The sequence below is a fragment of the Ascoidea rubescens genome (assembly GCF_001661345.1).
Source record: "Ascoidea rubescens DSM 1968 unplaced genomic scaffold ASCRUscaffold_2, whole genome shotgun sequence".
NCBI lineage: Eukaryota > Fungi > Ascomycota > Saccharomycetes > Ascoideales > Ascoideaceae > Ascoidea > Ascoidea rubescens.
In genome coordinates this window covers 211340-225354 of record NW_017962914.1, presented here as the reverse complement: position 1 = coordinate 225354, position 14015 = coordinate 211340, and the positions used below count along the sequence as shown (strand labels likewise).

Below are 14015 nucleotides of genomic sequence, written 5' to 3'. Positions count from 1 at the left end.
ATCAATTTGTATGTCTGTATTAGTAATGAAACCCTTCCAGCCAATCACAGTCAACACACTGTCTGCCAATTTAATCTTCCCCTTTAACAATAAATTTCCTGCTTATTACAACACAGGTGTGCAAAACAAAATTCTAATTTAAACTTTTAGTGCAAGTGTTCAGATTTTAGATTGCTAACAATATCAATTCATATCCAATTCACTACCGTTTTTGCTATAATTTATTTTGCAGTGTCTAAATTTTCGTTTATTCTTGTTTATTACCTTTTTTCTGATACTCATTTAATAGATTCAAGCTAAACAATATATCGCTGATACAATACTTATTAACACAGTGTATTTAATAGTATTTAACAGTGCCTAATGAATAATCTGGTAGACAAATTTAATGATTAAAATTAGTGATTGATATTAATTACCAAATAAATGAAAAAGAAAAAAAAAATTGGTGAAAAAATAGTGAAAAGATTTCAGAGTAAAAATATCAATGGGAAATCAAACTTTCTAATCAATCACTGTACATTAGGTTCTAAATAGGTAAAAGCTCATGCACTGAAAATTAAATTTCAACAAAGACAATTGAAGAATGTAAAGATATGACTGTTACAAATATTAGAAAAATAGTTTAAAAACACTTTTTAGACGCATAAAAAGTGGAAGAAAAAAATAAGAAAAAGCAAGAGAAAATAATTATAATGTTCCAAAATTAAACTAAAAGCCCAACAATTCATTCAATTCATTCACTTCAACTATTTTTCTTTGAGAAAAATATAGATGCTATTACGTCAAATTAGATAACCGCTAGAGTGATATACAGCGATTATGTCATCAGCCCAACTCAAGGATACTCAACATAATTTGCAAACAAACACAAGGGTTAATGAATGTGATAAGAATAGCCTGAATATTTTCAAGTCTGTTTTGTGTAACTCCAAAATTGGGAACTGGGGAGAATGCTGGCTTCTGTTCCCGATTCCCAGTCCTCACTGAATTGGGAATTGGGATATGAACAGCTTTGCTCTTAGCCATAAGCCATAATAAAATAGTTGGGTTGCTATCCCATGGGTATTTAAGATATTCAAAGGTTATTTGAAAGTATAACAATAACGACCACCATATCAAAAATAGGTTTGCAAGCAAAGCGGCAAGTGACTGTTAAATGGTTCACTGGTTGTTATTGTTTATTTTTGCGCTTTGTAGTTTGAGTTATTTTTGCTGCACTTTCTTTGATATCTTTCTTTCTTTCCTCTTCCTCTCTCTTTAAAAACCGTTTTATTGTTATTCCCTCTAGAATATTCTTCACCAAAGAGGTTTTCTGCTCTTAACAGCAACAGCACTTCTAAATATATAAATGTAAATGTATGTATATATACAGAGTGAGTCAGTTCGATCTCATATGACATTTATTTGCTCATTGGCATATTGTAATTATTGTAATATAACTAATATAACTCATTTAGATACTATACTATTTTTATCAAAATTAATTTTTTTCGTAATCTATTTTGTTGTAATTAGATTTCGTGCATTGAAATTAAGTTGCTTAAAGACTTGGTTAAACTTGAATGATAAATAAATGAATTTTATTATTTAATTTTATTCTATTTTATATTACATTACATTTAATTGCTCTTCGTTTCCAAGCTAAAAGTTACAACCAGTGGTTGTACTTTATGGTCATTTATTTGAAAAAACTAATATTCAAACACCTTGAACAATGTTCAGGGATATTCAGTAGTAAATAAATACCCGGAAAAAAAGGACCACAAAAAAGGAATACAACAGCTTTGCAACAGGTTGATCGATCAAATATTGCTATCGTGCCAATATATTGCCAATATATTGCCAATGTATTAACTAATTCCACTCTTCTGAATGGATCCAACTCTCTATTATCCAACGGCACTTTTTCCGAGCGCTGCAATGGCAACCACGACCAGCTCTATTACACAAAAACGATTCCTCTAAATGATAACAAAATACACTTCTAAATGGGCTTAAATGGCCTCTGGCTCTATTCCCAGGCTATTATTAGCCCAGTTGCTTGGGATGAAGAAGAATCGCCATCTCACTGCTCATTTCACCTACATTATCCAAAGCAGTGAAAATACTCCCAATACATTTCCAATTAGGACTGCTTTTCTCTCGCTTTCGGATCAAATATTCGTGGATGCTATTGTTCATGAATATTTATAATCGTGAATAATATTAATTTTTAGAAGTTTATCACTCTACCTGGTTTATTTATAACCCACCGCTGCACAAATTCAGCGCTTGTTATCAAGTCTTTGCTTTTGAACCGTACCTGTAAAAATATCCGCACTTTTGTATCAAGATGACTTGTTATTTACTATCTCGCTTCGCTCTCAATTTTATTTCTTTCTTTATCAAACAATTTATTATAAATAATCAGAAGATTTCTCTCTTTTCAATAACCAAGCGTCACTCTTGCCTTACTAATTCATCGTTAAGCATTTATTTATAACTTGCCCTTTATTCATTCCAAAGTTACTTTAAATATATCGCATCGCTTCTTTGGTCATACAGTTCAATGGATTTGTAATCATTATTAAGTCTGTTGGTGTACATAACATTGTTATTGTTTCCGAGTGTCACACCTACTTTAATTTCATATTGTTTTCTAACAAAAAAAAAGACCCTCCTATTTTTATTTAATGGCGTAAACTATAAATCCACTATATATAAAACAGGTTATTTTAAGCTTTCGCATATGGCTAATTTGAAAATCAGGACAAATTGTTTGCTTGGTAGTAAGAATAATCAAATGCAACAAATTGAAATATAAAATCATCAAAATATCAAGATTAATATCAAAATTCCAAATTTTGAAAGTATTTGAACAATATATGTGCCCTGCTGAGATCTTTATTATTACCAATTTCATTTCATATTTAGTTGATAACTTATTGTTTTTGTCTGTTCAACTGATGATATCAACATGCCGGACCAATCGGCAGATTGCACTTGCCGGTCTTAGCAGGTCCAAAACGCGGGTTTCTTCAGAAGCATGCACGCTGCGCGCCTGCAGCGAAGCACCTGAATACATAGACACGGAAAAACATCACTGCAAAATGTCCGCCGCCAGTCCGCTTTAGTCCTTCATCTTTATAACCGTTCCCGAACCTTGTTTCTGAGCCAGGCCTTCTAGAAGTCCTCCGTCACCAGAGAATGCTGCTCGCTATTGTTCTGCCTCTTCCATCGAATACCTCTGTTTCTTTGTGCACCAGACTTCTGTTTTATTGATCCAGATTTCTGGCTCTGACTGCCTTAATTAGGACGCTTCTTTGTTTTTCGTCCCTACCATCTTATATTGACTCTTCAGCTGACAAGTGCTGTTTCGTTCTATTTCTATTCCCTATCTCATATTCATCCTCGTTCCTTATTACTCATTACTCAGCACTCCAGGGCCAATTGCTGATGCTTCCTAATTCATTGCTGTGCCTACTACTGTTTAATGCACCGGTTCTTAATTGCTTTCAATTCGTTGGTCTCCCTTACCATATTTTCCCATTTCAGAAGAAATTTCATCTTTTTATTATTCCCTTAATTCAATTTACTCTAAAAATGAATATTTACTTTCAAATTTCAAATTCAATTCCACTAATATACCTTCCTTTTTCTTTATATTGCCCTTCCAGAATTTAGCAACTTCAACTTACTTTCCATTCGTTTCAAATCTTATGTATATTTTATGATAAATCTGTTTTTTTTTTCTCTTTCTCTTTCTTTTTCTTTTCTTTTCTTTTTTTTTCAACATATTATATATCTTAAATTGTTTGGTTCCATTTGCTTTCTATTTATCTTTTTTGAAAATATGTCTTCTTTTAGATTCAATCCATCTTCCAATATCTGCACCCATCTTAAACCTATATCCAAACTTTTATTCATTTGTTAAATTAAGAAATCCGAAACCGCGATATTAAACGAAAAAAAAAAATTCAAGTCTTTCAACTTATTATGTCCTCCAATTCTATCTCAATCATATTATTACTACTATTACTACTCAAAATAACGCTATTCATATCCAAAAAAAAAAAAAAAATATAAATCAAACTTGAACAAAATTCTAAAAAAAGAAAAATGGCGATGATATTTCTATTTATGATTCATCACGCCTATCAAGATCTAATAGTTTTTCTAATGCCATCTTTTTAAATTAAAAAAAAAAATTAATTTATCATATTCTCTTATACTCATATTATTCATCATTTTATTATTTCATCTTTTTGCTTTTAGTTATTCCTTTTAATCATTCCTTTTAATCATTCCTATTTGTAGTTCCTTTTTACTGGATCTCACAACTTTATAATATCAAAACTATATTATTATACTTGTCATCTAAAATTATTTCTCCTTTTATCAACTCGTAACAATTCTTTAACTTGAACTTGACTTGAACTTGAACTTTGCTTTACCTTGCAAATTAGATCCAAATGTTCTCCAAAATCTAGTTTCAAAACTTAATATATCGATTAAAACAATTCAAACAATTCAAACAAAACAATTCAATTAAATATAATACAAAAGAAATAAACGCTTTAGATTTTACAAAATCAAGAAAACAAAAAAAAAACAAAAACAATTAAACGATCAAAAAAAAACAACCATTAAATGATAAGCCATCAATAATCAATATTCCCTATCCAAATTATAATTAAAATTAAAAGTATTTGCCAATTTTCACATTTCAAGATCTTTATTCCTCTACTCATTTCTTTTTTTTCGACTTCCATTTGCATTGCAAATTTTTGTGTTATTCACTTTTTTCGCAAACCTCAAGGAATTTAACGTTTCATTAAAATTTTTCTCAAATGGTGGAATTGTAACAAACATCAATGTTTTAGATTTACCACTGAGTGAATATTGCAAGAGGTAAGTTAATTTCGAATTTCGAAATGGTATATGATTGCTATTGCTAATTGAATTATGACCATTAGGTGTGTTGTTATTTCCCAACGCATAAATGACATCTCCTAAACAACTTAAACTCTTATTGATTGCTTGTGTTTCTTTCAATCGTTCACCTGTAACTTGGGATTGCGATAATCTCTCTGATCCAGCCAAGTCAATTAAATTCAAGATTCCCTCAGTATTTTCCCTAGTCATTGGATTTTCTCCAACAATTTTGATTCGAAAAATGCTGTGAGACCTCGATGACCTTTCATTACTCTTCGTTGATGCAACTGATCGATTATTATTTGCCTTGATTAATATTTCATTAACCATATCAACATCAAGTAATTCAATCTCACTCAAATTTGTAATTATAGTCTTTTCATTTAATGGATCATGCCTGATTTCATATTTCAATTTTTTTTTCTTATCATCTTTATTATTGTTATTATTTAATAAATCATGAATTGTTTCATTATAAATCTCTAAAAATTGGCCATATATTTTATAATTCCAACCTTTTAGTTTTATTGTGGAATCATTAATGGTATCAAATATTTGATTAACAGCCTTGGGTATCATACCATCTTTTAAATTTGACATTGTATAAGTTTTACCACTTCCTGTTTGCCCATAAGCAAAAATGCATACATTGAATCCATACAACGAGGTTTTAACTAATTGAGATATTTCATCAAATATTTCTGCATTATTAGTATCCATTCCAAATATTCTATCAAATTCAAAGGAATGAATAACTGAGTTGTAGTTGTTGCCCCTATTATTATAGTTGGTGGTATTAATAGGGTTTGTGCCAAACTGGTTCAATTTTTCCATTGTTATTGGTTCTTTTATTAAGATTTCCTTATTTTCATCAAATTCATCAGGAAATTCCATTGATAACAATTTTTCATTTGTATTTATTGAGGGTCTTATTCTACAAAAGACTCTTATATTTCCTTTCAAATCTTGATACTGATTATGTAAATTTCTTCTCAAGTTTTCTTTGGATATTAATTCTTTATTTATTTTTTCTGTTTGAGTAATATTATATTGTAAATTTTCTTTTATTTTTTGAATTTTTTCATCGATTATAGCTGAATCGTTTTTCAAAATTTGTAAATTTGATGATAAAGATTGATTTAAAAGAGACTTGTCTTTTATCTTTTCATTGAATTTATCATAGTTTTCCATTAAGGAATTTTTTTCGTTTTTTAGATCATTTATGTTTAATTTTATAGTTGAGACTTCGGCTATTATGGATGATAATTTAGTATTGATTTTAGATAAATTGTTATTTAAATTATTACAATCCAAATCAATTTTCTTCTTATAATTGATTAAAATTGAGTTTTTTTCATCATTTAAATCGTTTATAGTTTTATTTGATATATTATCGAAATTTTTAATTTTATCATTTAGTTTATTTAATATATCCAATTTTTTCTGCTTTTCTTGTGAAAGTAGTTCATTTTTGGTTGATTTAATTTTATCTATTTCTGAATTCAATTCTTTTTGATGATTGTATAGGGAATCCTCAAAATTTACAACCAATTGTTTAGAATTTAAATCAAAATTTCTTTTCAAATCATTTAGTTTATCTCTTTTGTTAACATTGACCAAGAAATCTAGTGATTCCTTTTTGGAATCCAAGGTCTTTTTCAAGAAATCATATTTATCTTGTAATTCTACTAATTGAAACTGCAGCTCCTTTTGGTATGCGCATGAATTTATGTAGAGCTTCTTTTGAGACGAGAGTTCAAGTAGCTTTTTGTTGTATATCGCAGTTAAATTCTCCAAGGAACTTTTTTTCTCCAAATTTAGATTTATATTTGATTGGGTCTTTCTCAAGGAAAGAGAGGAAGAAGAAGTTCTTATTGACTTAGGAGATTTAGCCTTTGGAGACCTCAAGCCAGAAGAATTGTTTTGGTAGACCACCAATGTGTTCCTAGGCTTGCTATTTAGAGGATTGTGGCCATTTCTTATGATGGTCGTTGGTTTTATTGGAGTGGTGAAATAACTTTCAGTCTGCAACGACATACTTTTCTCGTTGTTCAATGCTGGCGGTGGTTTGAAGATGCTAAAATGGTTTATCAACGTATTTATATTGTTTTCTGGTTCATTTTGAAGATGAGCAATTTTCCTCGCATCTGTTTCAGAATTCTTGAGAGGTGGTTTTTTTCTGTAGAGATTCAACGAGTTTGTCGACAAAGCAGCTAGTGGTTGATGTGAGTCTGGTCGAGCGACCTTCGCCTGTGGTTGGAAGAGCTTGTCTAGCGAGATGGTGGGGCTTTTCAACCTCTTCTTGCTGGAGTTGGAGCTGAGGCCCATGGTGGAGCAGAGAAATATGGCAGCAGGCTCTGGAGAGCAATTGTGTGACTGAAGAGCAAATGTTTACAGCGTATTCCACTGTTGTTTTGGGTTGTTTGCAGTGTTTGTTTACAAAATCGTGATATATCAGAAACCGAATCGGGCGATTTTCAGCAGAGCGAAGGTGAGAAAGAAACTCAGAGCCTTCAGAGCCTTAGAAGGAGAGCACTCGATGGCAGAAAAGTGATGGACTTGCCCAACACACCTATATATCCTCGTTCTATGCCCTTGGGCTTCGATCAATTGCTCACGAAACCAGACTCGCTCAGGGCTGATGGCGAGTACTCTCTGCTCAAAAACAACTTGTTGACCAGAAGGTCCCTATTGGCCTCCAGTGCCTCTTTGTCTGATTTGAAGCGAGTGATTGTTGGATTGGATGACTACATCCATTCGTTGTTTGACTACTTGGGCTGCTTCTCGTCGAGCCTCAACTCCTCCAACTTCCAGGGAGTAGCCAGCAGAATTTTTTTCTTCGATGCCAGAAAGCAGCTTAATGGTGCCAGTGGTGGTGATGCTAAAGGAAAAGAGAGCCCCAGGTTTAGCATCCCCTGGAGGTTGCCCATAACAGAGAACCAGAGAATAGAGAGATGGTCTTTGCTAGAAGAAATCAAAATATGTGTTATCTCAATTGCACTATGCTATTCAAACTCCACTGTCAATCTTATCAATTCTCACTTGATAGAGATTAATGACAACATCAGTAAAGAGGAGTACGATAATAAATGGAAATCAGTTACTAATTTATACAAAAAGTCTCTTTCTTTTATGTCCTTTTTAGATCAGTTTGATTTTAACAATAATAATGATAACCATATATTTGAATTGAGTTCAAATTATAAACACTTTATTAGCAATTTTTTGAATTTGAATCTACAATCAATCATCTTGATAAAATATTTTTGGAATGAAAGATACAACTCAATAATTAATGATTTAGAATTTGGGATTGATAACTTGAATGCACCTAGTAAAGTGACAATTTCAACATATTCTCTATTAATTAGATCATCCTCGTTTGTAAAAGAAAATCTAAATCTTTTATTGCAATTATTGCCAACGAATTATAATAATTGTTCGGTTTCAAATCTCAAATTGCTTAAAAATTGTTTGAATTTATTCGTTGTATACAATGATTTATTCCTTATAAAATATAAATCCTTTGAAAATTATTATAGTAGTTTATCTGATGATATCTCAACCTCAATTTCCTTAATAAATTACGGGTTTTATCTAATCAATTATGAGTATACTAGTAAAGAGGGTCAAGAATTTCAAAAGGATAGGCTTAATGATGATATAGATAATAGTAATAGTAATAGTAATAGTAATAATAGTAATAGTAATAATATTGATAATAATAATGATAATAATAGTAATATTGACAATAGTAATGACAGTAAAAAAAAATACACAAAACATTTGCATTTCAAATCCAAAAAATTAATGAATTTTAAGAAAACTCGTAATTTGAAAAAGATAGAAAAAAAAACCAATGAAAATTTCATCACTAACAGTAACAACAATAATAACAGTGGTCAAAATGATATCAGTAATATTGGTAATGACAATATCAAAAACTTTGAGAAAAATAAAGAACTTAAAAAACTTCTTAAAAATCCTAAAATTAATGAAATTTTAAATAAGAGAAGCTCAAATTCATTAATTTTCAAAAATTTAAATTACTTGTTAATTAATTTAAATAACTTTAACATTAAATTGAAAAAGGAAAATGATAACATCTCATTTAATAAAGTACATGTTATTGGAACAAAAGATTTTAATAATTTAATACCATCTGGCATGGCAATTCCAACTCAATATGATTTTTGGACACCTCATTCTTTTGATAAAAATAATATTGGTAATGATGACGTGAGTAATGATTATAAAGGTAAAGGAGCATATTATTGATTAATCATTCATAATTATTCAGTGAAAATGATCAATAAATAAATGAATAAATGAACAAATGAATAAATTAACAAATGAATAAATGAACAAATGAACAAATGAACAAATAAACAAATGAACAAATGAATAAATAGATAAATTGGAAAAAAAAGAAAAAAAGAAAAAAACAAAGATAATGAAAATTTTTCATTTATTCCTTTGTAATATCATTCAAGTTTTAAAAGCTGAAGTTTTCCTTCGAGCAAAAAATTATCTAAATCCTTTTTCTCAAATTTGGACCATTCTTCAAAAGTGTAGGAATCAGTTAAGTTCTTGATCCATTCCATTCTTTCTTTGATTTTATTATTTTGACCCACAATTGTCTTTAAATTATTTCTGATATAGCCCAAATTATCGATAATTTTATTGAAATCAACGCCTTCTTTCTCTAAGTTCGGTTTTAGTATTTTGTCATTAATCAATCTCGTCAATCTTGGAGATCTGCCATTCGACGATATTAATATTTGCAAATAGTTGTTTCTGTATATCGAACCAAAATAGAAATCACAATTTTTGGGTCTGTCTGCAACATTGATCACAAAGTTGTTCAACTTTGCTTTCAAGTAAATGTATTTTGATTTGATTGGGTCATCGATTGCAGTCAATATCAAGGCAAACCTGTGGTTTTTGATGTAATTTTCAATGTTGGAATCGAGCTCATCGATTTGCTTGCTGGATAAATCTGGAGCATCCAACTGTCGAGTCAACCTTTGGAACTCTGAGTCGTTTTCGTATCTCGTCAAGTCCTCGTCCTCAAACTCTCTCTGCACCAACTCAAACAACTGGTTATTCTCATAGCGATGTTGAATCTCCCTGCTGATCTTTGGAGCAACAACAGTGACTTTGGCGTTGGCGTTGAGAAGATGATACACCCTCGAAGCAGCCACGTCTCCTCCTCCCACTACAAGCACTGGTCTGTCCTTGACCTGCCACGCAAGCAATAGTGAGCCATCAGGCTGAATCTCTGGGAACTCCTCTTCCATTGCTGTTTTCTCTGCCAAAAAGAGCCAAAAGTGTTAAAAACTGAATTTATTCGAAATCTGTGCAAAAACCAAAAAAAAAATCGAAAAAAAACTCCGGTGCCAGTGCTGTGGATTGTCCTGGAAAAAAAATATTGCTGGTTCGAATCTCACAAAAGAGAATTCTGTTTTATTTCTCTCTGAATTTTGTTACAAGTAAAAAAGCTACAAAAATCAGACCAAGCTCAGGATTTGCCAGCAGCTTTAACCAAATCAAGGAACTTGGACTTTGATATGTCGTTGAGAAGCTCCTCCTTCTTCTGAGCATTGATCGAAAACCCCTTTTTCTTTTGTTTCTCGAGGTTGTTGCTGACCGAAGTGTTGGTCTGGGTTTGCGTTGATAGAATGGCGTTGAACAATTTTATCACACCTCTTTGAGCAACTTTCTTAAAGGCCCTTTCTCTTTCAAAATACTCTCTGATGTTTGTATCGCCTGCACTGGGCAATATGTGCCTGATACGGTTTTGGTCCATTAGACTCTTTTTCTCTATTGAAAGCAATCTTTTTGCCTTTGATTCCAATTTGTCCTCTTCAAACTTCTTCAAACTCTTTTTAGCTCTGACCAACATGGGATCTTTTCTATCGTAAGATTTTAATTTGGAGTTCAATATATTGGTTATTGCATTTGAAAAATCTTTTGATCCATCGTCGTCTCCTCTGTTTCTCTTTTTGGTTTTCTGTTTTTGTATAGGAATCTCATCATCTGACTCTTCAAAATCTTTGGAGGCATCAGAACCATTGGAATCTTCAGAATCTGAGAATTCTGAAAATTCATTGTTACTAGAATCCACATGTATCGTTTTTTTACTCTGTATTTTTTTTACTTTTTTTCTTTTATCCAATTTATTTTTCTTGTCATTTTCTTTTATTTTCTCGTCTTCATCAGACTCAATGTCTCCCAAATCTCCCTCATTGTCCTCAGTAAGTTCCTTTGGGGTCAATTTTTTCAACTTATGCACAGTTTTTGTGGACCCAATTTTATCACTTCCATTTTCAATATCGCTCTCACTATCACTCTCAATAATATCCTCGATTTTTCTCTTGATCTTTCTTGGTTTATCACTAGATTTTGCCTCTTTCGATATCTGTGTCTTTCCAGCCTTTCCTTTTTTATTCAATTTCTGTTTCTTTACTATTTCACCCATTTTGCAATCACCAAAACACACACACAAAATAATATACCGATAAAACAATAATACAAGCAATAAAAACAAAAACAAAATCCAATTGTCTGCAAATAAACTCAAAAAAACTGAACTTTTCACTGCTAAAATAAAAAAATTTATTCACGCCCAAAAAAAATTATTAAAAAATAAATCGCAGCATCACGTGCCTTTTCACTGAATTTTAAAATCAACTGAAGCTGTTTTTTCTTTCTGGAATTCAGAATCAAGGACCCAATTCTCTAAAACATTCACCACAATTGATTCCAATTCCACTGTTCTTGTTTGATATTAGCAATTTGCTATTAACTCGTTGAAGATATACAGGCAATCTGGAAACAAACACAATTGGAAGGACTCATATCCAATTTTCAACCTAACAGGAAAAAAAAGGAAACACTGACAACATCAACGACGGCTTTTTTTTTTCATTCGAAGAATTTATTCAAAAGATTTAGAAATCCTATTCGTTTCTTCTCTTATCCACTAATTTATTAACGTATACGACGTTTTATTTTTATAATTGATCTTATCTGCTTCACTATAAATATATAATAGTTATCCCACCATGTTTGGTTCAACTCTGGCGAATAATACTCCTGCTTTTACATTTGGTGCAAATAATAATAAAAATCAAACTACTTCCACTGGCTTTTCATTTGGTAACGCAAACAAAAACCCCAATTCTGCTCTAGGGGGTGGTTCAGCGACTGGAACATCTACTGGTTTTCTGTTTGGAAACAATAGCAATAATAATAACAATAATAATAACAATAATGCTCCAACCGGGGGGTTATTTGGTAATACTTCTTCACCAAACAATCCCACTGGTGGCTTGTTTCGAGCTAAACCAACTAATACAACCGCTGGGGGTTTGTTTGGCAACAATAATAATACTGCCAATTCCACTCCAACCTCTGCAGGTAGTTTGTTTGGAAACACAAACAATACAAATACTGCTGGTGGTTTATTTGGAAATAATAATGCAAACAATAATAACACCACTGGTGGTTTATTTGGAAGTGCAAACACAAATGCAAATGCTGGAGGTGGATTATTTGGAAACAATAATAATAACAATGCAAACACCAATTCCACTGGAGGCTTATTTGGAAATGCAAACACAAATACAAATACAAACAATGCTGGTGGTTTGTTTGGAAGCACTAATACTACCAGCACAAACACTGGTGGGGGTTTATTTGGAAATCCTACTACATCCAATACAAACACCAACACCGGTGGTCTATTTGGGAACACCAATAATAACAATAATACTAACACAACTGGTTCGTTATTTGGAAATACAAACACAAATAAAACTACTGGTGGATTATTTGGTAATACCAACATTAACCAAAATCAAAATCAAAATCAAAATTCTGGCGGTCTTTTTGCAAATAATAATACTAATACCAATACTAATACCGTTGGCTTATTTGGAAACACTAATAATACATTTGGCAGCTCTAGTTCTGCTGGTCAAAATTTATTTGGTGGCTTGAATAATAATAATCAAGCTTCATCCATCTATGGAAATGCACCTACAAATCTGTCGAATTTGTTTAGCAATAACAACCAACAACCATCATTATTTCAACAGTCTACAACTTTAAATCAAAATCAAAATCAAAACCAAAACCAAAACCAACTTCAATTACTTCAAATTCAACCACAGCAACCAAATTATACTCCTTCAATAATTGACCAATTAATTAAAATTAAAAATGCCTGGGATCCAAACTCTCCTTCTTGTCTTTTAAAAGCTCATTTTTACAATAAAGTTCCTCAAAATACTGCAATACTATACTCAAAACCATTTAATGAATCTCAGGAAGAATGGGACGAAGCAATGTCAAAAAGACCTGGAAATGATTATATTCCCGTAAAGGCATCTGGGTTTAACGATTTAGCCAGAAGAATCGAAGTTCAAACAACTCATATAGCCCAATTTAGAATTGTTTTGAAAAAAATTGAAGATAAAATTAAAGTTATTAATGATAAACATGAATTAGATACTTCCACAAGATTGATAAACTGCAAGAATAAACAAACTCAACTATCTAGAAGAATCTTGAGACTAGCTTGTAATCTCTCAGTTTTAAAATTAAAAGGTTATCCACTTTCAAAAGATGAAGAAAATTTGGTATCAGAGTTCAATAAAATTATTGATGGTTTAAAAAATTCCAATGGTTTGAACGGAAGAGTAAATGAACTATGGGCAAGATTAGCCATATTAAGAGAAAGAAGTAACATACTTACTCAGCAACTTGAAAACCAGTTGGCCATAGTGAATGAAGAAAATTCACCGGATAATAAAAATGGCAACAAAGAGTTTGAATTAGAGACCAAGCAGCAAATTGATAAGTTGATTCAGATTTTGCAAAAACAGCATGCCGGCATTGAGTATCTTTACGAGGTGTTATCGAAAGATCAGGAAGCTCTCACCAAATTAATCACCAAACAGAACTAGGGGTAAAAGTAATTGACGTTTTTTGTAATTGCAATTCTATTCATGTATAATCTTTATATTTTAATAATGTAGAGGCCATTTTCGAGGGTAATTCCTGGTAAATCACATGATTATTTTTATTTTTTC

General features: G+C 31.4%; 7 protein-coding genes across 7 annotated transcripts; 3 read left to right on the top strand and 4 right to left on the bottom strand.

Annotated features, from left to right (window-relative positions):
- Positions 1-526: 526 nt before the first annotated feature.
- ASCRUDRAFT_74250 (uncharacterized protein) lies at positions 527-1276 on the bottom strand. The gene has a single exon (XM_020192610.1). The coding sequence runs from the start codon at positions 1027-1029 to the stop codon at positions 829-831; it is 201 nt and encodes a 66-aa protein (XP_020049086.1). The 5' UTR covers positions 1030-1276; the 3' UTR covers positions 527-828.
- Positions 1277-1631: 355 nt separating this feature from the next.
- On the top strand, positions 1632-2511 carry ASCRUDRAFT_74248 (uncharacterized protein). The gene has a single exon (XM_020192608.1). It carries the CDS (start codon positions 2002-2004, stop codon positions 2194-2196), a length of 195 nt encoding a protein of 64 aa, XP_020049085.1. The 5' UTR covers positions 1632-2001; the 3' UTR covers positions 2197-2511.
- A 2214-nt stretch (positions 2512-4725) lies between these two features.
- KAR3 (Kar3p) lies at positions 4726-6108 on the bottom strand (the record flags this gene model as incomplete). The annotated part of the gene is made up of 1 exon (XM_020194377.1): positions 4726-6108. One exon carries the CDS (start codon positions 6106-6108, stop codon positions 4726-4728), a length of 1383 nt encoding a protein of 460 aa, XP_020049084.1.
- A 1362-nt stretch (positions 6109-7470) lies between these two features.
- ASCRUDRAFT_68607 (uncharacterized protein) lies at positions 7471-9195 on the top strand (the record flags this gene model as incomplete). The annotated part of the gene is made up of 1 exon (XM_020191550.1): positions 7471-9195. One exon carries the CDS (start codon positions 7471-7473, stop codon positions 9193-9195), a length of 1725 nt encoding a protein of 574 aa, XP_020049083.1.
- On the bottom strand, positions 9096-10327 carry MET8 (bifunctional precorrin-2 dehydrogenase/sirohydrochlorin ferrochelatase MET8). Its single transcript, XM_020188922.1, has one exon. The coding sequence runs from the start codon at positions 10215-10217 to the stop codon at positions 9402-9404; it is 816 nt and encodes a 271-aa protein (XP_020049082.1). The 5' UTR covers positions 10218-10327; the 3' UTR covers positions 9096-9401.
- A 120-nt stretch (positions 10328-10447) lies between these two features.
- On the bottom strand, positions 10448-11014 carry RRP15 (rRNA-processing protein RRP15; the record flags this gene model as incomplete). Its single annotated transcript, XM_020189523.1, has 1 exon — positions 10448-11014. A coding segment is annotated over one exon (567 nt), but the record flags the coding sequence as incomplete, so codon positions are not given.
- Positions 11015-11629: 615 nt separating this feature from the next.
- NUP57 (FG-nucleoporin NUP57) lies at positions 11630-13987 on the top strand. Its single transcript, XM_020192607.1, has one exon. It carries the CDS (start codon positions 11985-11987, stop codon positions 13887-13889), a length of 1905 nt encoding a protein of 634 aa, XP_020049080.1. The 5' UTR covers positions 11630-11984; the 3' UTR covers positions 13890-13987.
- Positions 13988-14015: the final 28 nt, after the last annotated feature.